Genomic DNA, 26103 nt, shown 5'->3' with positions numbered 1-26103 from the left:
CTAGAGTTGTTAGGATCGTAACCATAACCCCAACAGCTGAACAAGCTAGACTAGGCCATCTGTCCTCAACAGAGCAACTGAACAGACAGTAATGGAACATGGAAAAGGGATAGTTAATCAATGTGGCTGCTTTGGGAAGAGGAACAAAGAGACCCTGTGATCATCTAATGCCACCTGTAGGGTCCGACTTGAGGTTTAGGGTTAAATGGAGGATGAGAAGCACAGAGAACTACAAAGTGTGCTCCTGCCCATCATCATCTGGGCTCCATTCTCTCCTGCAAGGTGGTTTAAAAGTTGTCAGGACTGCGTGAAATCTCTTCCCGGGAGGCGAGCTCCGGCTGGTACCAGGATTCAACCTTTTCCCTCTCTCAGCATTACATTCCTGGGAGGAAATTCCAGTTTCCTGGGGACCAGTTTTAACAGTCTGACAGGCACAAAGAATTCTGCCAGGAAGACTACATCAGTGATGTGCACACTCTTCCGTGGTTTTTCATTCCCATTTCTAAGGACTGATTCTTTCAGCGTGGGTGGTCTCAGATCTCCCTAAATTCTTTGTTATCTTCCACCCTATAGAAACTAACAGGCAAGCTTCTCTCAAGAAACTTTCCAACTTCACCCGCTGTGTCCATTTTCATACACATTATTCACTCCTCAGTCCTCTGCCAGATGCTTTGCTCGTGTAATCCCTACTCAAATTGCTCTCTAGAAAGTCCCTAAATACTGTAGCTTTTTCCACAGTACAAAATAAACATGCCCCATAATTCTCCACTAATACAATTAAAGCTAACATTTTGTAAATGTATCTCCAAGGAGAAAGTAGACAGAATGAGGAAAGAAACTTCTGAAATTTTCCTAGATTAATGGAGACATAAAAACCTCAGACTGAAGGAACAGGACAGAAAAAAAGATGAAACTGTATGTAGTACATTATTTAAAAAAAAAAACACAAAAAACAAAAAACCTGCAGCCTGAACAAAGGCGGAGAATAGTCAGTTACCTTAAAAAGTCAACAATAAGACCTGCATCACACTTCTCTACGGCAACAATGGGGAAGATAATGGAATAGTATCTTCAAGACATGGAGGGAAGGAACTTCAAACCTAGCACAGTTTGTTGGGGCCAAGCAGAAGGTGTTAATTTCATCAACTGAAAAATATCAGAAGCGAAAGAACCTATTGGTCATTCAAGATGACAATAAAAACATAGCTGATTGGTTAACATGAGCTTCCTTTCCATTACCTGTTTCCTCTCAGGAGCTGCTGCTGACAGAGAATTTCATTATCATATCAGTTGACACAGGCTTGTCTGGAAAGTTTGGCCTTTGCTTCTGTGGCCTCGATTTCTTGGAAGGTCAGAAAAACCACTTAGTTTTATCTTTACTGTGACTGATCTCATTTTTATTTCAGTCTGCCCTGTAGTGCAGGAGCTGAGACAGAGCAATGGCCTCCTGTAATTTTTATTTAACACCATAAAAAAGTATCCATCTTGCTGGGTGGAGGTGGCGCACACCTTTAGTCCCAGCACTCGGAAGGCAGAGGCAGGTGGATCTCTGTGAGTTGGAGGCCAGCCTGGTCTACAGAGTGAGCTCCATGACAGAGAAAAACCTTGTCTTGAAAAACAAAAACAACAAAAAAGGATCCATTTTACTGAAATCATTGAAGAAAAAAGTTTTTATATTTTGTATATTTGGGTGTGGTGTTGTGGTGTGAGTGTACATGTATTCACACTTGTGTGTGCAGGTACACGTGCACATGCCTGTAGTGATCTAGATGGTTCTTAACATTACATTTTGAGGCAAGGTCTCTTGCTGAACCTGGAGCTCATCAATTGGGACTCATCTAGCCCGCCAGCTGGCTGCAAGGATGCCATGTCTGTGCCTCTAGAGTACAAGCGGCCACCATGCCCGCCTGGTATGATGTGGGTTCTGGGAACTGGGGCTCTTGTCTTCACATTGCAAGGCGAGCGTTTTCCTCACCCAATCATCTCCCCAAGCCCCACTCAAAGCAACTTCTTTTCAGTGTGTGTGGCTGTGTGTCTGTGTGTCTTGTGTAACTGCAAGTGCCCATGAGAACCGGAACTGGGCGTCCATCCTCTGGAGCTAGAGTTGCAGGCAGTTGTGAGCCAAACTCTGGCACTGTAAGAACAGTGTCTGTCCCTAAGCACTGAGCTATCACTCTCCAGTCCAGTCACCTCTTACTTGTTAAGGAATCTGAAATATCCTCTGTGTCTCTCTCTGTCTCTCTCCCCCTTCTCCCTCCCTCTCCTCTCCATCCTTCATTATTTTCTGAAGTGTAAAGTTTCTGAGGAATGTAGAATTAACTGTGTGGATCCAGACTTCAGGATCTGAAGCCGTTCTCCATGCCTCCTCAGACCTAACATGGTCCTCTTCAAACTCCCAGTTCGGCTCATCTCCATTTCTTCTCTCTTGCCTGTTTTCCTCCACGTAAGTCTCAATAACCTGGCCACCAGCTACAGCCAACATGTTTCTAGGACTTACAGGCTCAAGGAATTCATTGCAGAAGCCCTTAGAGCAACTTTCTTTTTCCAAGACACACTTTCTCTGTGTAGCCCTGACTGTCCCAGAACTCACTTTGTAGGTCAGGCTGACCTTGAACTCACAGAGATCTTCCTGCCTCTGCCTTCAGAGTGCTGGGATTAAAGGTGTGTACCCCCCCATCACCCGACACAAATATTTTATTATTAATATTATATGTGTATGATGTTTGGCCTGCAAGTATGTCTGTGTGTCATGTGAGTGCCTGATGCCTGTGGGGGGCAGAAAGGGATGTCAGATTCCCTGTAACTGGAGTTGCAGAAGGAAGTAGGGGGCTGGGAGTCTAACCCGGGTCTGCAGAGGTGCTAGCAGCCAGTTCTCTTAACTGCTGAACCATCTTCCCAGCCCCCAGCTGGTGGAACTCCATTTACAGTTCAATACATTACAAGGAGTTGAGAGCCTGACCTTTACATTGCCACCAAGTTGCCTCATTCCCTCAAATCTCAGTGGAACCGTTGAGCTGAATCTTATGGAAACGTGTACAGAGGCAAAATGTTCCCTGAGTTTTCTGGGGGCGTTTCCTTGGGGGAAGAATCATGATGTGACACCTGCAGCCTGGCCTATCGTGAGCGCAGCACCATGTCCAAGGAGCTCGGAGCTCATGTCACCGACCTCAGAGTCCCCACACCGGCCCTCCACCGTCCACATCCCTGCTTGTCGGGGCAGGCATTTGCAGGCTTTCTCTTCCTTGAGACTGAACCAGTACCTGATGTTCTGGTTCTCACAAAAGGGCCCAGGACGCAGGTGAAGCCTCTGTGATGAGTCCCTGCCGCCTCCAGAGCGGCCCGGGCAGAACCAGCAGAGCTCTGAGTGCACATGATGGCCAGGTGAGCCGGTCTGAATGGAGGGCAGAGTGGGAGTGGACAGACCACACCGGTGTATGCAGAGTGAGTGCAACTCAGGGGCCAGGGCTGTGAGAGACGGCTGCAGGCCAGGTCGGCAGGGACTCTGAGCTGACAGAAGTCGATTGCTCTGCCAACTATTGAGAATGCCTTGGCTATACTTTTAAGGAATCTGGTTAAGTGTTCCCTTTGGCTGCTTAGGGCTGTGATTTATAGACAGCAGAGTCACTTAGGATAATAAAACCCCCAGGCCTGATGGCAACTGCTGAGATTTTTCAAGAAGAAAGGCACCACTTAAACATCTCAATCAGTTTCTCTCCAGTGAGTGAAATCCAGGGGAAACAGGCTTCAAACCTGCCTCCATCCTTCACACGTTCAAGAAGAAAAATGAGACAAATTGAGAAAATAATACTAGAAGGGCTGCATTCATTTCAAATGTCTGATGTTAGGAGACTCTTGTAGCAGATTTGTAAGAACTACAACTCCCAGAAGGCAGAGGTCTACCATTCTCTTCTTCCTTATAGGAGAGTCTCGTAGCCAGTTCCTAAGACCTACAACTCTCCACGGACAGGGGTCCGTGGTTGTCTTCTTCCTCGTTTCTAAGAGATCTTAATTGACTGAGAAAATTTGGCTTAAATATAAATTGGTGTCTCTGGACACCCCAGGCTGTGTAGCAGATCCTGTTTCAAAAAACAAAAGGAAAGGCTGTGTGGCGGTGCACACCTTCAATCCCAGCACCCGGGAGGCAGAGGCAGGTGGATCTCTGCTTGTTCGAGGCCAGCCTGGTCTACAGAGGAGTTCCAGGACAGCTAGAGCTACACAGTGAGACTCTGTGTCAAAAAATCAAAATTAGGAGGAGGAGGAGAAAGAAGAGGGGGGAGCAGATGGGACAAACAGGAAAAGTTGAGGGCAGAGGCAGGAAAAAAAGAAGAGAAGGAAGGAAGGAAGAGGAAAGGGAAGGGAGACTGGAGGAGAGTAAGAAATGCAGCGAAAGGGGAAGGAGAGAGGGGAGCCCATTTGAATAAATGTGTCTGTCCTGTAATCAGAATGTGTGTCATCTTAAGATAGCTTGTCTTCTTTCTATACACTGCACTCAGCCTTTCTGTTCAATATCTTCTCTTTCCAAGTGCATAAAGTCCTAAACGCTGAACATAACCTTTGTCTGTAGAAGCACCATGGCGATAATGGCCGTGCCTCAAAGTGGCCTCGTTCCCCTGGGTCACAGCACAGCAGGCACACACAGCCACAAAGGCTCCACACTAGAAAGCAAGGGTTTAAGACAGGAACCAGTTGCCCCCTGTGTGTACAAAGCACCAAAAATCTGGAATTGGAAAGAAGGAAATAAAACAGGTGGTCCATGTTCAATTAAAGAAACAGAACTTTTACATGAACATGAGATCTTCTTCATAGAAATAAAGGCCGGTTACGATGGTTTATTTCACGTGCCAACTTGCCTGAGCTAACGTGTGCCCAAACCGCTGGTTATTTGTTATCCGTGGACACAGATGTGGATGTAGGGATGTCTCCAGAAGAGATGAGCCTCTACTACAGGCTCTACTGGAGGTTCCGGGAGTTGAACCCAGGTTCTCAGATTTGGGAACCCAAGTGCTGTTGCACACTGAGCCATCTTGCTGGCCGGAGATAAAGAACTGACTCAGAACCCTGACTTCAGACTGAGTTCATCGCCCTTACAGATGCGGCACGCTCTGCCCAGTGCCTGATGGATGGGTGGAAGATGGGGGGAGATGCTCTGTCCTCATCTCCTGCCCCCAGACACCAGCACTGGGCCCTTTTACCAGCAGCCAGCCGGGAGCTGTCCAAGGTCTCTGTCTTGGACCCGAGCTGTACCACTGGGCTTTCTAGGCCTTCCTTCATCTTGCAGGCCTCTGCTCAGCCTCCACAGTCACGTAGTCTGCCCCATCCCTTGTGAAAGATCTCTACATAGCCATATGTTGGCTTTATTTCTCTGAAGTATGCTGACTAATCCACCAGCCAAAGAAAACCGATGGCTGGTTCTTTAGTGCTTGTGTGGGAGTGAGCCTGAATCCCTTTCTTTCATTTGGCAGGCACTCAAAGGCGGGCAGAGGAAAGGTTCAGTGTCGCCCTGGTTGGAGACCTTCCTTTGGCCTGGGACACAGCAAGCAGGTTGAACGCAAGACGCCTGCTGTCACTGGATAGGGGTGCACATTTTGATTCCTCTGGTTCATTCAACGTTAGAAGGAGAGGCAAAATTAGGGAAGACGTTGGTTACTAATGGTGCCCTGAGCATTTTGTGTCAACTGTTACAGAAGTGCCTGGCACTAGAAACAGGTGTGTGATCTGGTGTCTCACAAGTCTGACAGACAGCAGTCTAACTTCCTGTGCTGTCTTGTAGAAGGCTGCAGGCCGTGGCTCACAGCTCTGTCTCCCTTATATGCTCAGGCAAGTGTCGGTGTGCAAAGTCTGCCTCCCACCTTTCAGAGAGGCAGCTGTCTCCTGGCAGCTGAGCTCTAGCTAGCAAGGAAGTTGCCAGCATATCTAGAGAGCCACTTTGGGAGGCAGCTAGTTGTCAAAGCCACCTTGTCCTGAGTGCCTGGGGATGTACCTGCTTAAGCCAGCACACTGCCCTAGCTCTGCACATGAGAGCAAGGGAGGGTTATAGCGGCTGAGGGCTCTAAGGGAAAAGGAAGAAGGTGGAATGATACAGCCTCAGCCGAGGCTCAGAACCCCGTGGGCAGCTCTGAGCACAAGCTAATGCTGCAGAGCCTCCCCACCCACCCACCCACCAGCCCACCTCCTTGCGGCAAAGCAAGGCTGGGAATCAGGATTCCCCGCAAGCTTCCCACGTGTTAAGATGCAGCCCAGGTTAGCAGCTCATGACCAACATGAGTAATAACCTTTGAGAGACACCATTAGGAGCATTGAGCAATTAGTGACAATGAAATCAGGGCAGGTAGCCAGGAAGCCTCTGATCTTCCAGGCCTGCAAGGTAGAGCTTTAGACGTATAAAATGAGTGTGAAGCTAAAACCAGAATAGCAAATAGGTGAAGGTCATGGTGTGTGAGAGACTCGAGAGATAACAGCAGAGAGCTGCATGTCCATGCAAGTGCAACAAACAAATGTGTGTGCTCAGAACGCGTTCAGGCCAGATGGGTCCCAGCATGGAGAGGAGGTTGCAGCCTCAGACTCCCTCCCCTACCCAAGAAGCCATTCAAAATTGACCCCTGCTGGCAAGGCAAAGTCAGTTTTCCCCAAGGAGATAGAGTGTCACTGGGCTTACTAGGCACACTCCAAGGCAGGCCTTGTGCCCGGGAGTAGTTTGTTTTGGTCTGTTTTGTCTTAATATAATTTTTTATGTCTTGCTGGATTGGGGGGGGGATTCGTTTTCACTTTCAAGTTTTATGAGTTTGTTTTACTTTTTTTTTTTGAGAGAGAAAGAGAACATAAAGTTGTGGGGAGTGAGGAGGAGCTTGGGGCAGTTGGGGGGGTGAGAAACGTAATCAAATATATTGTAGGAAAAATGGTCTAATGGCTCTGTGAAGGACAAGGTATCTCCGTGCTGAGGTGCAGCCTTTGTTTTTATTTTTAACCATTAAAAATGTTATCTTCTCGTGTTAAAATGCCCATCTATCATTGTTTCCCATGTGGTGCGTGTGATTTTTTTATGTAAGCCATGTGCATATCCTGCTCACTTTAAATAGAATTCAGAATAATTGAACACACACACACACACACACACACACACACACACACACACACACACACGCTTTATTTCTTCTCCTTTCTGAATTTCCAGTCTGTTTTATTTGAGTTTGATACAACACCACCCCCTTGTGGAAGTTAATAGAAATGAACCTGCTTGACTTAACAAGACTTGACCCATCAAAACAGTTAAACCTCTGCAGCCTCAGCAGAGAGCTCTCTGCAAATAAAATCGCATGCAGAACCTCAATAGAAAGGTGCTGAGCCCCCTGAAACTGTAGATATGTTGTAGATAAGATTGTGAGCAATCTTAACTGCTGAGCCATCTCTCCTGCCTTGTCCCTGTATGTACGGCCAAACCCACACCTCCCCAAATACCTTCAGGATAGACTCCATTATTCAGAAGCAAAAGCACCTCCCTTCAGAATATCACTGCCCCAAGACTGCGTATCTCAGTGAATGAGTACATCTTCTCCCAAGCCAAGAGGAGCACCCCCAAGGATCCCCAAAGCGCAGGGACAGGGTAACGGTTCCTAATAGACCTAAGTTAGGGAATCCCGCCAAATTATTCAACTCAGCAATTCTCAGACTTGTTTTGTCGCAAGACGCATTCCTTTCCTCCTTAATACTTTTTAACTGAAGGATGCTTTGTGTTGTACATCATTTAATAAGACCATTCCGTCTCCACTAACAAATCAGCTCTTTGGTTGCAGACTACTCCGTCTTCCACGATGCTCATTCACTGTGCGGTCAGCCAGCTTTCTTCCCTCCACTTGCTCTAATGGGACGTGCAGAGTAGGTGACCGACATGGTAAGTCCCCATTGTCACCTTGACAGGATGGGCTGTGGCTTAGGTGAGTGCTGAAACACCGCTCTGGGCGCAGCTGAGGGTAGATAGAGATGACCTAATCAATGACTTAATCCTTTTATAAATCCAAGAATTGAACGAACCATTGAAGAATAAACTGTAGGAGGTGGGGATGGCTGGAGGGCGTAGGTAACTGGCGGTGAGGGAGGGAGGGGGCCTCTCCACTCTGCTTTCTCACGGGCCTAAGTGGAGCATCTCTGTTCTAAGGGCCCTCCCTCGTGTGACTCAGTGAGCAAACTAATGCTTCAGGTTGTCTCTGTTAGGTGTTTCCTCCCAGAAACAATGAAACACACACAGTGGCAGACTCGCAGCTGCTCCTAACTGGCGCCACTGCCTTAGGCAACCCCACCTCTGTCGCCAACTCTCATTGCCAGCTGAGGGGAGGAGGCAGCTGCCACGGGCAACGACCATACTTTGCCTTCAGTTAAATACAGGAGGCCCTCACTGTGTGCTCTTATCTGGAGAGATGGTAATGCTTACTGGGTTGGCTCTGTGACCCAAGAGGATGCTACACAACTCTACCACTGTCAGGGGTCCAAGCGTTTCCCGCACATCGTATCCTCTTACGAGTTTATGAGCCAAAGACACAAAAACCCCTGTCACTTACATCATCCATGCAGTGCCATGAGAGCCTCCCCAAACGCTACTCTATTCAGCAAGCATTTTTTAATAACGTGTTTTGACAAAAGTAGGCGCTTTGTGCCCTGTGTCGTTAGAGGCAAGCTTTCTAAGTCTGCTGATGTGTGCTGCATGATTTCTGATTTTGGAGACAGAGAGGGTCAGATTCGACTTTCAAGCAGTGGAAACATTATGAGGGCCTTAAACTGTGCTTCGAGCAATACTGCCTGGGGTTATTTGCTGACCCTTGTCATCAGCTACATCTTTGAAAGAGTAACTGGGGTCCTGAGGGTATGGATGCATTCCATCACCAGCCTGGTGGCTTCCAGAGCAGAGCCCCAGTGCATTGAGATGCCCCCACTCCCGTGGCCATAGTTGTGGACCACAGGCAGCCTCTGTCCTCCCCGGACGAGGACCTCCTTCTGCAGACGCACAGCTGGCCGGCTGGGCCTCAGGCCCACCCTCTCTTCTATGTTGCAGGCTCTGTGGAGAGAGGGCTCAAGAGCACAGCATCGAGAGTACATCTCTCTGCTGAGTCCCGCGTCTGGGGATAGATTCCAGTCCCCCTTCTGTCTGGTTCCTCCCAGGGTTACATAGGATGTGCCAGGGTAGACATACGTCAGGCCACTCCCATCTCTGATGAAATGCTTCACCCAGGGGGCATGTGCCCGGAGCACTTGGCCCCTCAAAGGGGAAATCGTGGAGTCTCCCACAAGTTGTCTGCTTCCCAGGCCTGAGCAATTGACCACGATGTCAAAGGATGGCTGCAGCTCCCACAAATCTTCTATTCTCCTGGTGAGTAGCAGACCTCCACCTTCCTGTATCCTGGGAACGAGACACGGGGTGAACCTTGGCCGCCTCTCACCCACTTCCCAGAAAGGAAGGACAGGACCACAGGAACAACAACCAAACAGTAAGCTCCCGGGCACTTCCAGAGCTCACAACATCAGTCTCTCTCCATCCTTGGCCAATGGAGACCCCTGAGGTTAGCCCTAAACGAAAACCTATTTTGCAAAGCCAAAACAAGGAAATCATACGTCTCTCTCTTGAAACATTTCACAGAGAGTTCCTGTATTGAGATGCAAGATAAATGGACGTGTGCTTTGAACTCCCAAGCACTTCCTGTTCAGACCCTTCTGCCTCCACATCCAGTCACGTGCTGCTAATCCTTGCAAGCACCTCTGTATTAGTTCACCCTGGTAAATGGTCTCACTCTCTGTCTCTCTCACTCTTTCAGAGAATGTTTTCACAAAAGGAACAGAATATAACAGTTTAATGATGAGAAGGAACGGCTTAGCAAGCCTTGTAATCATTGCTGAATTGTAGGATAATATATATACACAGCATAAAACTTTACCGCTTGGGCCATTTTCAAGTGGACAGCTCAGTGGCATGTTGTGAATGGCAATGCGTAAGCGTACACTGTTGCACAAACATTACCACAACCCATCCCAGCAACTCTTTCCATCTTGAATGTGGAAATTCTGAAGCCGTTAAAAAAAATAAATAAATAACCCCTAGTAATCTTATCATTTTAATCCCTTGTCATCCAATAATCTTATTCCCAGGTTCCTTACGGGGTGCAGGGATTTAATACAAAACACTTTGGCAGTTTTGTCCAATAGATGCAGGTTGGTGACCTAGAAGCAAAACATTGCTAAGAGGGACAAAAAAAAAAAAAAAAAAAAAAAAACATTGTAAGAGAGTATGCCCTTCCTCCAGGACCGTAAAAAGAACTGGGAGACAGTGTAGACAGTTGGCAGTGTGAAGTTTTAACATACAGACACAGGCATGTGCATATGCACGCACACACATAAGCACACAATTGTTTCCTTCTCCAGGGAACTTTGACAAATACAGTGCTACCCCAGAGGCATCTGCCCCTGTCTGCTGTCACTCGAACACACTCCAGAGAGAAGCAGAGACAGGGTTAGGTGCCTGTGCCCTCCCTGCCTCTAAGGGAGCAGAGCTGCACGTGCCAGCACACCTCCCTCCCTCCCATGCCCATGAACATGCTCATGAGAAGGAAAACAGAAAAGTCAGAAACTTCTAGACAGAGCATAAGGGTGTGGCTAGAGGTTGGTGACGACGGCAGAGTTTCACCGCTGATTTTTAACTCAACAAGAAAAGCCTGACATTCCACTCCTTCTGACTGAAAAGTTCATCTGAAACTTGCACTGAGATCTGGAAGGAACTGGTCTTTTGACACTGTCCCCAGTTCTAGAAAATGCCACAAGCAGAGGAGAATCGCAAGCGGTCAGCAAGGCAGCTCCCAGCATCAGCCTTTGTGAGCAGAGTTTTGTCTTCTCCACAGCTCAGCAGTCGGTGACTGATGGTCAGAGCTTCAGCCCCCTACTCTCCACATCCCTCCCACTGGAGGGAGTGCTCCCATACAATCACTGAGCACTTGAAGCACAACCAGAAACCTCTGGACTGGATTCATGTGTTATACATTAAATATTTACAGAAGGCCCAGCTGTGCTAAGCCCTTAGTAATTTGAACCTGGAGTGTACTTTCCATTCAGCCCAAGACGTTATTTCAGGCACTAGTTTTTGCCCTGTGTATCCTTGCTTGTTCTTCAGAAAACCAATGGGAGGCTGTGGCATTTACCTGCGGCAAGAAAAACCAAAGACACTGGCAAGCATCTACACAGGGCCACAGACAAGCAATAAAAACACCTAGTGTGACAGAGTGACTAAAAGCTTTGGGATCGTAAGTTTCCACTCTCTCCACAGAACAATCTGGAAACTGAGACTGTCTGTTGGGTGAACACTAACAGTGTTTTTGATTTAAAGGTGAGACAACTCTCTCAGGCTAAACTTGGCTGGAAAAGGGGGAAATTGGTGTTTTGTGGCAACACTAACCTGCACTCAATACTGTGTTTGTGTTGTTTAAGAAATAAACACCAACACCACGGAAAGATGGGGTGAGAAGGACGAAAGAGCCAGGAGGTGGGGAGGGGCGGGGAGGGGACAAGGGCCTACCTGACCTTATACAGCTGCTTCGACCACAAAGCCGCGCAAGCCCGGACTCAGACTCATCAACGTCTCACCACGGATGGGGAGAGCTCAGGAGACCCCACGCTTCCCCTGGTAGCTGATGGAGGAAGAGCTATCGTTTATCTCAGTGATTCAGCCACTGATAATTTCCCGGTGTTCTAGCAAGTAAATAATCCTCCGCCCAGGTTCTGCAAGTAACCCTAATTAAACGCAATGGGTCACAAAACAAAGAAAAAAAGAAAAAAAAAGAAAGAAAAGAAAAGAAAGAAGGAAGGGAGGAAGAGAGGAAGGAAGGAAGGAAGGAAGGAAGAGAGGAAGAGGAAAATACACAAAAGTAGGGAGAGAGCCGTCTGTCTGAAGAAGAGAGTGCTGTTTAGTTCTGTTTGTTTCTGTTTTGGTTGACTTGACACAAGCTAGAGTTATCTAAAGAGAGAGAACCTCAATTGAGGAAAAAGCCCCCATCAGATTGGCATTTTCTTGAGTGATAACGGACACCAGAGGGCCCAGCCCGTGGTGGGCGGGGCCATCCCCGAGCAAGTGGTCCTGGGTTCTATGAGAAAGCAGGCTGAGCAAGCCTGGGGGGCAACCAAGTAAGCAGCGCCCCCCCCCCCGCACGGCCTCTGCATCAGCTCCTGCCTCCAGGTTCCTGCTCTGCTTGAGTTCCTGTCCAGACTTCCCTTCATGATAGACTGCGGTCTGAACACTAAGCCAGAGAAACCCTTTCCTGCACAGGTTGCTTTGGTCGTGTTTTTTACCAGCGCAGCAGAAACCAAACGGGACAAGGGTTTCAACAGAGCGGGGAGCGAGATGAGAGAGGACAATGGGGGCTGAAAACAACTAGAATCGTTGTGCGCACACATGAATCTGCCAACGAAGGCGAGGGAAGACTTTGGGGAAGTGGGACCGCCTACCCCTCACTTCCGCTAGGAACTTCTCTAAGCTTCCAGCCTTCCCTTCCTCCCTACTGCTGCCAGGGACAACATCCGTCACACACCACAGCCGCAGTTGCTGGGTCAGGGCAAGAAGGGTTTGTCACGCTGCCATAGAACACGAGCCCCGCTCTGTGACCCGTGGGTAGCCTGCCTCACAGCTGGGTGTCGCTGACATTTAACTATGGTCGCTGTCTTGGTTTTGTTTTTCTTTGAACAGACTGTAGGTCCCACGCGCTAGTCTTTGAACATTCTAACCAGAGCTCAGGGTTATTTTTTTTCTAGTTCAGGTGAACTTACCAGTCTTAGGGTTCACGCAAAATTCTTCAATTCGCTGAACTTGTTTCCTTAACTATAGCCTAGGGATAAGAGTAGTTGGGTCTATATGGGAATTTAGTAAGTTCAATAAATGCAAATGGCCTTCTTTTCTGTTTCAACAGCCCTCACTGGGAGCTGTGGTAAAAGCCCAACATGTCTCTGGAGATGAGGTAGGCGGCTTTGGGAAGGCCCAGCCAGGCTTGCTGTACTGGGTCCCCTTAGATCTCTTTCCCAGGGAGAAACAGGTCACACCACGCCTTTTCCGTGTGAGTGTTCGGTGCTGCCCACCCATCAGTGTATAACATCATGAGCCTGACACCAGTGTAGAGGAGGACTCTGTATCCAGAAGCCAGACACTAGCTTAAATGACCCCGGCCAAGAAATCACTTTAACAGCCGTATGCCGTATGAAGCCGCTGTTACAGAAGCTGGGGGGGGGGGGGGAGGGACCAACCAGAGATAGAAAATACTCCATCATTTTCCTCTGGAGATTCTGGCAGAGAGTGAGATCCCATTTTGCAAGTAGAGCATACCAAGGCCTCATAATCCACGAGGAAAAGGGAGCTCCATTAACTAAGAGCATTAACTAGGAGCATTTAGCAGGCAAGAAGGGCTCTGCTGGAGAAATACCACAGTGAGGATGGCCAGGAAGGAGCAGAGACCTTTGGGTGGGGAACAGGACAAGAGGGAGGATACAGCCTAGGGGCGAGGCAAGCTGACCTCACAGAGCTACCAACCATGACCAGGGACCCACTCTTCTGGGATCAACTCACTGAGACACATTCTAATGCTTTTATAGGAACTTAATGAATAGAAAATGAGGAGCAACAGACATTTTTAACCACTCAAAATTCAGGAGGCTTCTAAGATGCCAATCACTCCTTTGAGCAGACTATTTCTGGGATGTTATCCAAATAACCCTCTGCCCTGCAATGCTATAAAGTGAAAACCCCTCCTGCAGATGTGTGTCTGCTCTGGAGAGAAGGTAAAGGCTCGGGTTACACCTCTGCAGACTATATGCCCTGGGAACTTCTGTGCCTTGGCCAACAGGAAGGGGACCAGTCTGTGTCCAAGCCCAGCTGGCGCCTAAGGCATCTGCGCATCTTCCCACGGAGGGCACCGGTACTAATCCCAAAAGCAGGGAGGAGGCCGGAGGCAGAGCAGGGCTGCCCGGAGTTGGGGTTCGGAGTTGAACGTGCCTGTCCTCACAGGAATGAAAACAATCTAGAGATATTTGTGCCCCTCATTTTAGCTATCAGACAAATGAAAAATGGACTCCAAGTACTTGAGATATCCCCAGGACTCTCACACCGGGAGAAGACTGTGACCTCTGGCCTTCTGTTTAAACTCAAACCTAATTTTCGCACCCTTGACAACATTTCTTGTCTGCTGCTCTCACTAACAACATCCTCACAATGAACTACATGCTATCGCACACTTCTCTGAGTGTCCACCCGAGGCTGATCCTACCCCACAAATACATACCAATCACTCCAGGTCACACCAAGCATCGTGTGTAAAGCAGGATGCTTGAAGGAGGGGATATGGATGTGTGGTCCAGGGTATCTATAGGCAGACGGCCCTGAATGGAGAGGCCCTGCTCCTTTAGTCCACAGAGGAGGTGCTGGGGAAGAAAATCCAGCCACGAGATGCCTTTGAGCGTCTTAATAATGGCCGCCAAGGCCACTGTACCCCACACATCCTTCCTCTGTTCCCTACAAGCCTTACTGCCACCATCAGGAAACACAGGCAGCACCGTGTTGCCACCGTCCTCGTTCTTTGTCGTTGCCCACCTACGGAACAGTGAACACATTCGACTGTGGAGCCTTCGGTCTCACACTCCCCTAACCAGGCGCTGGGGAACAGATGCAGGACAGGAAGGCAATGCCCAAGGCAGTGCCCTAACACTGCAACCCTCTAACACAGTTCCTCACGCCGGGTCACCCCCCAAGCATAGATTCGCTTCATTGCTACTTCATAACCATAACGTTTCCACTGTTAAGAATTGCAATGTAAATACCTGATATGCAGGAAATCTGATATGTGACCTCCCCTCCCAAGGCTGAGAACCACTGCACTAAGGGATGCTTCAGAGGGAGGCTATGTTCCCATAGGCCCACGGTGTGCTGGTCAGGAGGAGAAAGAGGCATAAACTGGGAGAGTCTGTCCCCTGGGGGACGCAGGTGTCTATTTCTATAAAACTCCCCAGGAGTCAGACAAGAGTCAGGCATGTGGAACGTCTGTCTGAAGAAAGTGAACAAAACTGTGTGGACATGGGGTCCAGGCTGGGTTCTGTGTGCAACAGACACCTCAGACCCACGGGGCGAGGCTTGGCACCCTGGAAAGAAATCAGCCCATCTAAGTTACAGCCCTCCAACACTGAAAGGGACCACCAGGCTTTCTAGATGTCACCAAATGCAGGGTGGCTCTGGCCCCTTCAGGATAATTTATTTAGGTAGGCTGTCTGGCAGGAGACTTGTTGCCTCCATGATTCATTTCCTGGGATGTGGCAAGCAGGAAAGCAGCCAAGCGGGTGACTTTACTGTCCCCAAGATGTAAAATATTGCCCGCACGGGGGATTAAGCCTCTGAGGACTTTTCTAGTGTTCTAGACATTACGGGCAATGTTTGAGAAGGAGATGATCTCTTCTGCTCTTGGAAAAAAATTACCGGTCTGAGTTATAATAAAATAACATATTTTTCCTGGATTGGTATAACATCCTGGCAGGCGTGGAGGCTCCCACACGGCATGCTGGGAGGAATGTTCTCTTCTGAGTGAGGATTCACTGTGGGGAAGGGAGGCGGGGGCGGCAGAACAGGCCCAAGGGTAAGGAACAGCAGGGATTGTGCGGCTGCCCATCTGGCAGCCCACAGAGTGAACCCCAGGAGTCTTATTCCCTCACAGAGACATTGTCCTGCCTCCACAAAGCCTTCCATAGAAGAAGAGGGGGTAGGTAGCCTTTGTCACCCACCAGCGGCCATCTGGCCAGATGCCAGGCTCATTAAGTAGATTACAAAACAAAACAAAAAGAAGACCGAATTTCAAAATACCTCTGGTCCCAAACATTTCAGATAAGGGTGACCAACCTGGTACCCAGATTTCGGGGATTGACCAGCTTATGTTTTACAAGCCCCCAACCTCATGCACTGGATGAGCCAGCAAGAGATGCATCTGATGGGAGATGTCATTCTGTATATGTTTCTCATACCATACTGGTTAATGAATAAACCACTGTTGGCCAATAGGAAAGCAAGATAGGCGGGACTAGGAGACAAGAAGGAAATAGGAAGTAGTAAGGAGGAGTCAGGACGGAGAATAGAACCGCCAGCTGCCTCTCGCTGGTAAGACCACGTGGAAATACTAGATTAACAGAAATGGGTTAATAATTAAGACAGAGCTAGCCGATAAGAAACAAATAACCAGGCCAACAGCATTATATCAAATACAGAGTCTCTGTGTGTTAATTGGGGCTGGCGCGGTGGCGGGACAAAACCAGACGGCAGGCGAAAAACCATACTCGTTACATGCATCGACGTGTCTCAAGGGAAAACACACTTGCTGTGTACCCTAAAAAGCTAAGAACGTGGAGTGATGAAAACATAGGTTCAAGGACTGAATTTTCAGGAAGCAATTACATACTTTAGATGAGCCCTCAATTTTAATATTCTTACTCATAACCAAATTAATAATAATGATGATGATGACGAAAAAAATATTTTTACTGAAAATGAGAAAAAAGTTAAAATAATTCATGGCAAACTTGGGATTTTCTCTTCCAAAGAAGTAAAGCTATAAATGCATTACCCAAACGCCTCCGTTTTCCGAATGGAGAAACTAAGAATTCAGTAACTGGCTTTTCTCTGAGGGAACAGGGACAAATGAGGCACCAAGTTACCGTGAATGTGGCGCGGACTTAGTCCTGGCCACATGTGCACTCCACAGCCCTGGCCATTTGTGAGCCCCCCGAGGGGCCCGGGAGAGCTGGCTGCGTGCTTCGTGAACAGCTGTGCAATAATTTGTCACCATGTCAGACAGGACAAGTCAACCAACCTTTTCTGCAGCCACGGGAGGTAGGCAGAAGTCTCACACTGCAGCGTTGTAAAGGCCTGACCAAAGACGTGTTGAGGGAATCTCTTCAGCTCAGCCTCTGTCATCTTTCGAAATCCCAGAACGACATCAGCCCAGAAAGGCACCTCTTCGTGGGGGGCATGCTGGAACACCTGCCAACTGGGACACGGGGAGTAGAAGGGCTCCTTAAATTATGCGAAACGGTGCGTTTCTCATCGTCCATATAAAGTTCCCTAACGCGTTTTAAAATTCACTTCCTGTAAACACAGAGGAAACAATCGATTCTTCCATCCTCTGGGGTTCAGATACCTCAGTATTGGAACGGTAGGAGTCAGACATTTTGTAAAGAACTCACAGGGCTGGGAGTTGACTCTGTGGGTGGTGGAGATCCCAGCTGGCATGCACCAGGCCAGACTTTCAGTCCCCAGCATGGCCAAAAAAAAAAAAAAAAGCATGCCTTTTTAACTCTTCAGCTTCATTTATTTTCTTCTGAAATGATTTGCCATGATTTTCTTTTTAACATGTTGACTATGTGTGTTATCTAAATAAATAGATTTAATTGATTTTTCTTAAATGACTTTACCATAATTTCCTATTTACACATGACTGCATATTTTAGAGGAAAGTTTTTAATGTTTTGCACCACACGTCCTATAAAGAAGGAAAGGAAAATAAAAGAAATTCAAAGGTTAGCCTTGATTTTGAATATGATATCTTAATTGGCAGGATTTTGTTTGCCTGTTCGTTTGTGTTTTGTTGTTTTTGAGACGGAGTCTCACTATATAACTTTGGCTGTCCTGGAACTCACTATATAAGCCAGGCTGACCTTCAACTCATAATGATCCTCCTGCCTCAGCCTCCTGAGTGCTGGGACTAAAGGTGTACATCCCCATACCTGGATAACTGGAAGGAAGCAGGTGTGTGATTTTAAGTCAGTTCTAGGCTATGAAGGCAGGAGTCCCCAGAGGAGCCTGGGGGTATGGACATAATAGTGGGAGTGTAGAGTCTACACCGGTATTGGTGATCAGTAAGAACCCTGGAGCACTGGATGAAACAATTCTTAAAACAACTTTAGATATTAAAGAAGAAGAAGCCTGTAACGGCTGCCAATAGCAGCCACGCACGTGCTTTTCCATCAGCAACGGCAACCACCCTTTCTCTGAAGTGCCAAGACCCCAGTCTGAACGCCGAGTGGTTGCTCCACACCAGAGTCTGTGTCTCTAAGAAGAGCAATTCACCCAAAGCAGACCCTAGAAGACCAAGTGTCTCTTGGGCATGGGAAGTCTTTTCTGTCATCACAAATACCCTGCCTGGGATATATGGCCCCTCCTCCACAATTTTGCCCAGTCACCCCAGCAGTACCCAATTCTAAAAGGTTCACTATCTAGCCCAATACTGATAGGAACCCTCCCTGACCCATACATACCTATTTCCCCACAATAGCAACTTTTTGATTTTTTTTTTTTTTTTTCAGTTTTTGAGACAAGGCCTCTCTTTGTAGCCCTGACTGTCCCGGAACTCACTCTGTAGACCAGGTTGGCCTCGAACTCACAGAGGTCTACCTGCCTCTGCCTCCTAAGTGCTGGGATCAAGGGTGTACACTCTTAAACTATTAAACCCCATCCAATCTCCTTTTAACCATTTCTCAGATCCATCTACTCCATCTCCATACCGTCCATACATCCTACTTGCATTTGCATCTCTTTCCCCAAGTTTAGTCTCTGCACTACAGATAAAATGCCTTTGCAATTAAATATGAAGTTACTCCATGTGTAAAATGCCCCAGTGGGCATTTCTCAATTCACCACAGTCACCTGAGATGCTCAGGGTGTGGGTTTTCCTCTCTGCCACACCTGTGTCCTCTGAGCCCACCCTCTCTCTGTCCCTTTACTAACTTACACTCATCTCGAGGGTCTCAAAGGAATCACTTTTTCCTACACAGCTTCTGATGAGTGTCTGGAGCAAGCTTCTTCTCCAGACACATGTCTCTCTGTACTCCAGCCTCTGGTAACGAATGTTCCATTAGTAACTTGTAAGATTTAGGACATTCCCCCAGAGCTACTTCGGGATAAGACTGTGCCTGTCTTTGGTAAAATTCACTTAGCACATATTTACTAAGCATTTAGAATATGTAGAAATCCTCATTGTCATACCTCTAAGACCAGTAGAGAGAGCGCTACCAAAATTCCTTTTAAAGAAATGAAGATTAAAGTTTTGTCAAAGATACACAAGACTTTGTAAAGCCTTAGTTTTGAAATGAGAGAATATTGGAAGATGTCTATTTCTAAAAATTACTTAGAGACAACCTTGATGAATTCCTATTTGTTTTGGAACAGGTTCAGCATGACTATAACACAGCGAATACCACACTTCAATATGGTTCAGCAACTAACCTTGGGGAGAGAGAATAGGCCCTGCCATTAAAAAGGATAAGTCCACAGCTTGATGGTTAAGCAGAACCTGCTTCTTTGGGTAGAGGCTTTGGGAAAATGAGGCTATCACCTGCCAACCTGGTGATTATGTGATGAGGGAAGGTGTCTTAGTTAGGGTTTCTATTGCTGTGAAGAAACAACATGGTCACGGCAACCCTTATAAAGGAGACATTTAATTGGGGCTGGCTTTCAGCTTCGGAGGTTCAGTCCATCCTCATCACGGTAGAAAGCACAGCCGCGCGCAGGCAGACACGGTGCTGGAGAAGGAGCTGAGAGCTCCACATCCAGACCCTCAGGCAACAGGAAGGAAGAGACACACTAGGCTTGAGCTTCTGAGACCTCAGAGTTCACTCCAGTGACACACTTCCTCCCACAAGGCCACACCTACTCCAACAAGGCCACACCCCCAATAGTGCCGCTCCCAGATGGCCTTTGGGGCCGCTTTCATTCAGACCACTGAATGGGAAGAGTAGAGACCCTTCTGAGGTAAGTAAGCACTTAGAAGCCGAGTCCACAGCCTGGAGCTTTCTTTTCTTCTGCTGCTGCTTTTTGAAAACTGTTTATTCTATGTACATGCACATGTGCATTCATGCCTCTGTGTGCACTGCTTTCAGACAAGAGCCCACAGAGACCAGAGGGGACAGCAGATGCCCTGGAACTAGAGTTACAGGTGGGTTCTGGGAGCTGAACCCAGGTCCTCTGTGAGAACAGAAAATGTTCTTAACCACTGAGCCATCTCTCCAGCTCCAAGACCTGTACTTTTAAAACAATCTTGGTGGCACACAGATAGAAAAGCAGTTGGAAACATCCTAAGGGTAGGCATCCTCCTGCTCTTCAGAAGGCTGTGTTAGCACATAGGACAGCACACCTGTTGTCCTTTGATGACGCCGAGACTGAAAAACGCTAAAATACTTAGTAATCTTTTTAGTAATCTCTAGAGGATGCGGAATGAAATGATCATGTTTTAAGTGCTGCTCATGTTAGAGACATTAAACGGAGTTGGGGTTGGGGGTGGAGCTTGGAGAGATGGCTCCACTGGATACTCTTCAAGAGGACTCAGGTCAAATCCCCAGCACCCACATGGCAGCTCACGGCTGTCTGTGATCCCTTCCAGGGAATCTGATTCCCCCATACACACACACTTGCAAGCAAAACACCAATGTATATAAAAATAAAATAAATAAATTATTTAAAAGAAGAAATGTTAAATAGGACTTGTTCTCAGACCTCACGTAAGCATACATTTGCTCAAAATCAGATATTAACAATCAATCAGAAAGGTATTAAGCATTTCAGAAACACTACATTCCAAACAGCACTTCAAGAGATAAATTTAAGCAGTGTGTTGGTGGCGCTCGCCTTTAGTCCCAGCACTAAAGTCACAGGCAGGCGGATCTCTCTGTGAGAGCAAGACCAGTCTGGTCTACAGAGCGAGTTCTCTGTGGCTCCAAAGCCACAGAGAAACCCTGTCTCGAAAACCAAAAAAGCGAGAGATGAGTTTAGGGCTGAAGATGTAGTTCAGTTGAGGGCGCTCACCCAGCGTGACCTAACGTGCACCTACCCCTCCCCAAAAAGCAACTTTAAGAGGTACAAAACTTACTTCTGGGGCCATCTCATTTTCTAATGATTCTCAAATAAATACGACATTCCTCTGCCTGGGGTCTCTGTGTGCATTTCAATGCCCACCTCTTCAATGTCCATCAGCTACACCACCCTCCACACACCCAAACTCAGTGCTTATGCCCTACTCAGGATCTTTGCTTGCTTTTCTCTGTATTTATTTTCAAACCACCTCACATTATTTGAAGAAACTCAAAAAATATTTGTGATAAGAAATTACAATGATGATTTATTGTTTTAAAACACTAATTCCGTTAAGTGGTATTTCTCAAGTTTTCTGAAGCAGTTTCTATGTCCTCCCTCTTACAAATCTATTCTGCTGATCTCTGGTGGCTGTCTTGTTCTATTTCTACGACTTCAAATTCCTTTTCTTACCCAGACACCAGATGAACACCCGCGTCTGCAGCTTCTGCAGACTTGGCAATTGTGGACAAGTGTTGGAAGGTCTCCGAAAACCACCGCTTCTGCGTGGGCACAGGGGTGTCTGCGTAGCCATGGAAAAAAGCAAAGGGCAAAGAGAGGAAATGATCGTGACACAGATGGAGTCAGGGGGGAGCATTCAGACAGAATACACAGGGTTTCGATATTGATGTGTCTGTCTTGTAATGACTGACTGACGGAGGGGCACAGGCTAGGCAGGGCAGCCCGACACAGAAGCCAGAAGCACACATGGTATACTCCACAGACGCCAGCCAGAGCAGGAATGACTGTATGACTGGGAAATCCAACCAGGCACATGGCTGGGACAAAACATAGAACAGAGAGACTCCTTACAGGCGGGCTGGAAACAGGAAGGGTGACCAACAGGGCTCCAGGTCAATAAGGATGTGTTAGTAACAAACTTTTAAATAAATCACTGGTTATAAAACTAATAAATATTCCCTTAATATTGAATAAACGTTGACATCAGTGAAGAGTGTGTCTCTGTGAATGCAACACGCTCTTCCAAAATTGCAGACAGGCTGCTTGCTTGGAGATAAAGGCGAAATAATAACTGCACTGCAGAATTACGTTAGACCTCAATGGAATGTCCTCCAACCACCTATGTTGTTGTGGAGAGCTGGTTTAATATGCACCCCTGCGTTCCTACCCCTGAACTCTAAAACCGGAATGGTGGCTAAGAGCCACATGCTACCGAAATCATCTCCAGATAACAGACAATTCCAGTTCAACTGTGGATTAAGCCAGCATGGCAACCTAATTCATACTCAGCTCTGGTCAAACAAGACTATAGTAGGCAGAGTGGCAGGCATAATTGCGAATGCAGATGGATGGATGGCTCTGTGCAGGGCATTGTGTAGAACTCTGTGAATATTAGCTCGTTTAACCCTCACAAGAGTCTACCGGTAGGCATGGGATGGTATTTGTCAGTAGTGCGGGTCTGGATTATGTCTAAGGAAGAAGTCGGGGAGCGGAGCCAAGCCTTCCTCTAGCAACAGCGGAAAGATGAAGGGACACCAAGGCACTGAGTCACAGAGAGAGCAGAGGCATCTGTAGCTGGATGAACTCTCAGATGGCGCGCCTCCTTTGAAGATGTCCAGGGACACCAGGCAGCCTTCAGGGTCACTCGCACAGGCCTGGGGCAAGCAGGGGGACGCTGGGCCACGGTCACAAGAAAGGCACCTCGTGTAAAAGTCAGCATCTTGCAAATATCTCCGTCTCTCACCTGGGTACCTGTGCGGGATGAGCATCCCAGCTGCCACATTGCTGGTGGTTTCAGGAGTGAACTTGTCTGAGAGGACCGTCACGGAGCAGCGGGGGACCAGCTGGGAAATGCACATGGCGGTTGACAGCCCTATCACGCCAGCTCCGACAACTGCAATACGCACTGTGTCCATGGTCTGAGAGGACGGAAATGCAAACCCTCTTTAGGGAGTCATGCTGCCCGGATGAAGTCCAGGCCTACAATTCTCTCCTTACGTCAGGCAGCTTCTCAGAGTAAGACTCCCTCCTGATGTCCCTCCCCATGGGTGAAGTCCAGCGACTCTTTCAGCTCTCCTCCTATTAAACTACAGTGCAAGCTACAAGGTCTCTCCAGGCATTAGCAACCAAACCAGCATCAGCCTAGCTCTTCTGCCACACTCACCGGGGGCAATCACAAGGCATTTGGGGACAGATTTCTAGTCAGGCGCCTGCCTGAACTTTTCCCCTATGGGCACATCCTAGGGAGTGCGGGTGAGGTAAACACGGCCTGGAAAGCTGAAGAACTATGACCTCTGCTCCTAGGACCTGCTGGGGAGCAGACACAGAGGCACTAGCAGCAGCATGTGTGTGATCTGCTTTGGACGATAGCATCAGAGAGCACGTGAGTGACAGAGAACTTTATCGTCTTCCCATCTTCACAGTCTCTGGGAACCAACTCCCCTTTCCCAGCCTCATTCCCAGCACTGTGTCCTCCCTGAACTCTGGGCCTGAATTCCCAACCTGGACTGCACATTTTCAAAATAAGGGAAGCTGGGCTCCTAGCTGGTCTGCGCGATGGATGGCTCTATAACATGAAGGAATGGCCCGTGGCCTTTGAGTCTCCGTGACCTTTGGAAGACGAGATAAAATCAATTCTTATTAGCCCCTTAAGAGGTAAATGAGAAGCCATGGAGGCGGTCTCCCATAGGCCTCTTGTGGGAGGGTACAGGGAAAAGTGTAGGTGTCCCGTACCTGTGGCCAGCACCCCAAGGCTGACATCTTGTGTGGGAGGTAAAGACTGGCAAAACTTTCAGCACCCTCCTACCTCTCACCGAGACAACCGGCAGCCTTGCTTGCTCCCTGCCCAGCTCCCTCTGTCTAGCTCAATTCCCAATTAAGGAGAGAGAGAGAGAGAAAAATATAACAATCATCCCAGTTAGTCATTGCCACTTTGGGGGGGCAAAGTTTTAATACCCAGCCAGCTGTTGGGGCTGTCACCATAAAACCCTGCCCTTGGCACAATTCCTTCTCCCAAAGAGCAATGGCCAGGACATCAGGTCAAGAGGAATCAGCTGTGGCAGACATCATGAGGTCTGGCTCAGGGTGGTTCTCTGCCTCCTCCCTCTCTCCATGTGACCCCCATTCTAGGAGCTCTGCAGCCTTTCCAGGAGGTGTAATGTGCGCCGTTTCTATCACTGAGCTGTGCGTGTGCTTCTGAGCCTAGACACTAGACTGCCAGAGCCAAGGGGAAACAAGAGGAGAGTTCCAGGCACAGGGCAGTCGGGTAGGGAAGGCCAGAGGGGGAGGGGGGAGTCCTGGACATGTTCCCAGGGGGGGTAGTAGACAGCTAGCCATGCCCTTACTAGCCCTATTATATCACAGTGGCTTTGCCTGCCCAGCAGCTTTCTCCGGAGCTCTAATAAGTTAACACAAGGGCAAAAGCAACCTGTGACTACGAATAACCAGCTGCCAGGTTGGGGAAGGAAAGATAGGAAGGACCCTGGAGTGGTGTGACCTGGCAGGCTCTGGCCCAAATCCAAACCAAGCACACCCCCAGGGTGCAGACAGAATGACCCCTGAGCCCAAAGTGAGGTTCAAATACCTGTCTCTGGGAAGGCAATTGTGTGCTCCGGAGGTCCTGGCACCAACCCTTGTTTTCCAGTGACCAGTTAGCCTGGTTTCCTGAGAGACGGGGAAAACAAAACTCCTTCCCATTGGGGAAATTATTAAGGGCATTCTCTCTAAACTGACTCTCCATTGGCCCAATCAACTGTGTCTGCCTCTGCCCAGGAGAGAGGAGCTTGCAAACCCAGCCTGCGAGGGAAGGCTCAGCCACCATGGCCCGTCTTTGTCCGGCTCCCAAGCACTTCCACTCGCCACCAGCCTGGAGTTTCTCCAGCTGATCAGTGTGTGCGGTAAATAAAAGTGGCCTCTCTGGCTTCCAAAAAGTTCCAGCTAGAACCAAACATCTGTTTCCTGATTGCACTGTCCAGGGTTGTCTCCCATCTCCCGTTAGGTACCTGGCTGTGGTGGGCATCTGCAGAGGGTGGGATGAGCCCGGTGCGTGCGAGGCAGCGAAATGCTGTTGATAGCTTGGATGACTGACAGCCTGGTGGCAACTCCGATGACAGTCTGATGGCAGCAGGGAAACGTTCAGAAAATGCATTAGTGGGAGCTACATATTTATAGAAGGGGAGCAGTATTTACTGAGTGTCAACTGTGTGTAAAGCACCGGTCACTACCAAGTTGTTTTCCAGAGAAGCAATTTGATGTATCAAGGTGCAGTGCCCACTGGAGCCAGAAGAGGGCATCGGATCCCCTGGAGCTCGAGTCACATGTCATCTACATGGGTGCTGGTCCGCTGGGAGAGCAGCAAGTGTTCGTAACCGCTGGGCCATTTCCGCAGCCCAAACAGCATTTAATATAATAATATTAACTGTACAGATGTGTTAATCGATTTAGCTTTACCCCTGCGTGTGGCACCGCTGTTGTACTCTCCTCGCTCTGTAGATGAATAAAAACAGAGGCTCCAACACAGTGAGGAAAGGACCGCCGTCTCTTGTGTGATAGGGGCCAGTCCGAGGATCAGACTCGAGGCTCAAGCTAGCAACCACAGCAGGCGTCCTTCCTTCTCCCTGTGAGCCAGTCAGCTGACTCTGAGTCTGTTTCCCTGCCTGGGAAAAATGGTGGAAAGAGGGCTCCATTTGCAAGCTGCCCTACGCCCGTGATGAGCTCAGCTACGCAAGATTCTACGTGGGGCAGTCCAGAGCGGGTAAGACCCGTGTGCCCATGGTCCCCGCGGAACAGTCCCGCGTTTTTCTCCATGCACTCATACACCCAGCAACCGAATCTCCGGCAGACTTCTCATCCGGCTCACTTCAGTCGGGCACCTTTTACCTGGAGGTGGCACCAGATGCCACAGCTTGAGGGCCCACTCCCCTAAGACTTGCTTGCCCCTTCTCACATTTCAGATGCCGATCCCGAACCTCAGATTGTGCCCTGTGCTTCAGGCCTATCAGTAGCGTCACAAATCGGGGGGTCCTGCAGTGCCTGGCAGTACCATCAGGGTCACTGTGTGCCTGGCAGAACGCAGGGGGCTCGGTCAGCTATAAAGCCTGCAGAGGAAGAGCCAGAGGAAGCTGCTGACCCTGTCCTCTCAGATTCTTGTGTAGACTTAACGTCCACAGGTGTTATCACTGGCTACAGCTTTGTTCATTGGGGATCGGTTCTCCCTTCCCTGGAGACGGCGGAAGGGTTCTGAGTCTACCATC

General features: G+C 48.4%; 1 protein-coding gene across 1 annotated transcript; it reads right to left on the bottom strand.

Annotated features, from left to right (window-relative positions):
• Positions 1–7352: 7352 nt before the first annotated feature.
• Ddo (D-aspartate oxidase) lies at positions 7353–22767 on the bottom strand. The gene is made up of 4 exons (XM_051175560.1): positions 22596–22767; positions 21305–21413; positions 16860–17036; positions 7353–9388 (listed from the first exon to the last, which is right to left on the bottom strand). Exons 1-4 carry the CDS (start codon positions 22765–22767, stop codon positions 8821–8823), a joined length of 1026 nt encoding a protein of 341 aa, XP_051031517.1. The 3' UTR covers positions 7353–8820.
• Between the last annotated feature and the right edge of the window lie 3336 nt (positions 22768–26103).

This window comes from Phodopus roborovskii, unplaced genomic scaffold, assembly GCF_943737965.1.
Source record: "Phodopus roborovskii unplaced genomic scaffold, PHOROB, whole genome shotgun sequence".
NCBI lineage: Eukaryota > Metazoa > Chordata > Mammalia > Rodentia > Cricetidae > Phodopus > Phodopus roborovskii.
Note: the sequence above shows the minus strand (reverse complement) of the source record. Positions and strands in the feature narration are given on the sequence as shown.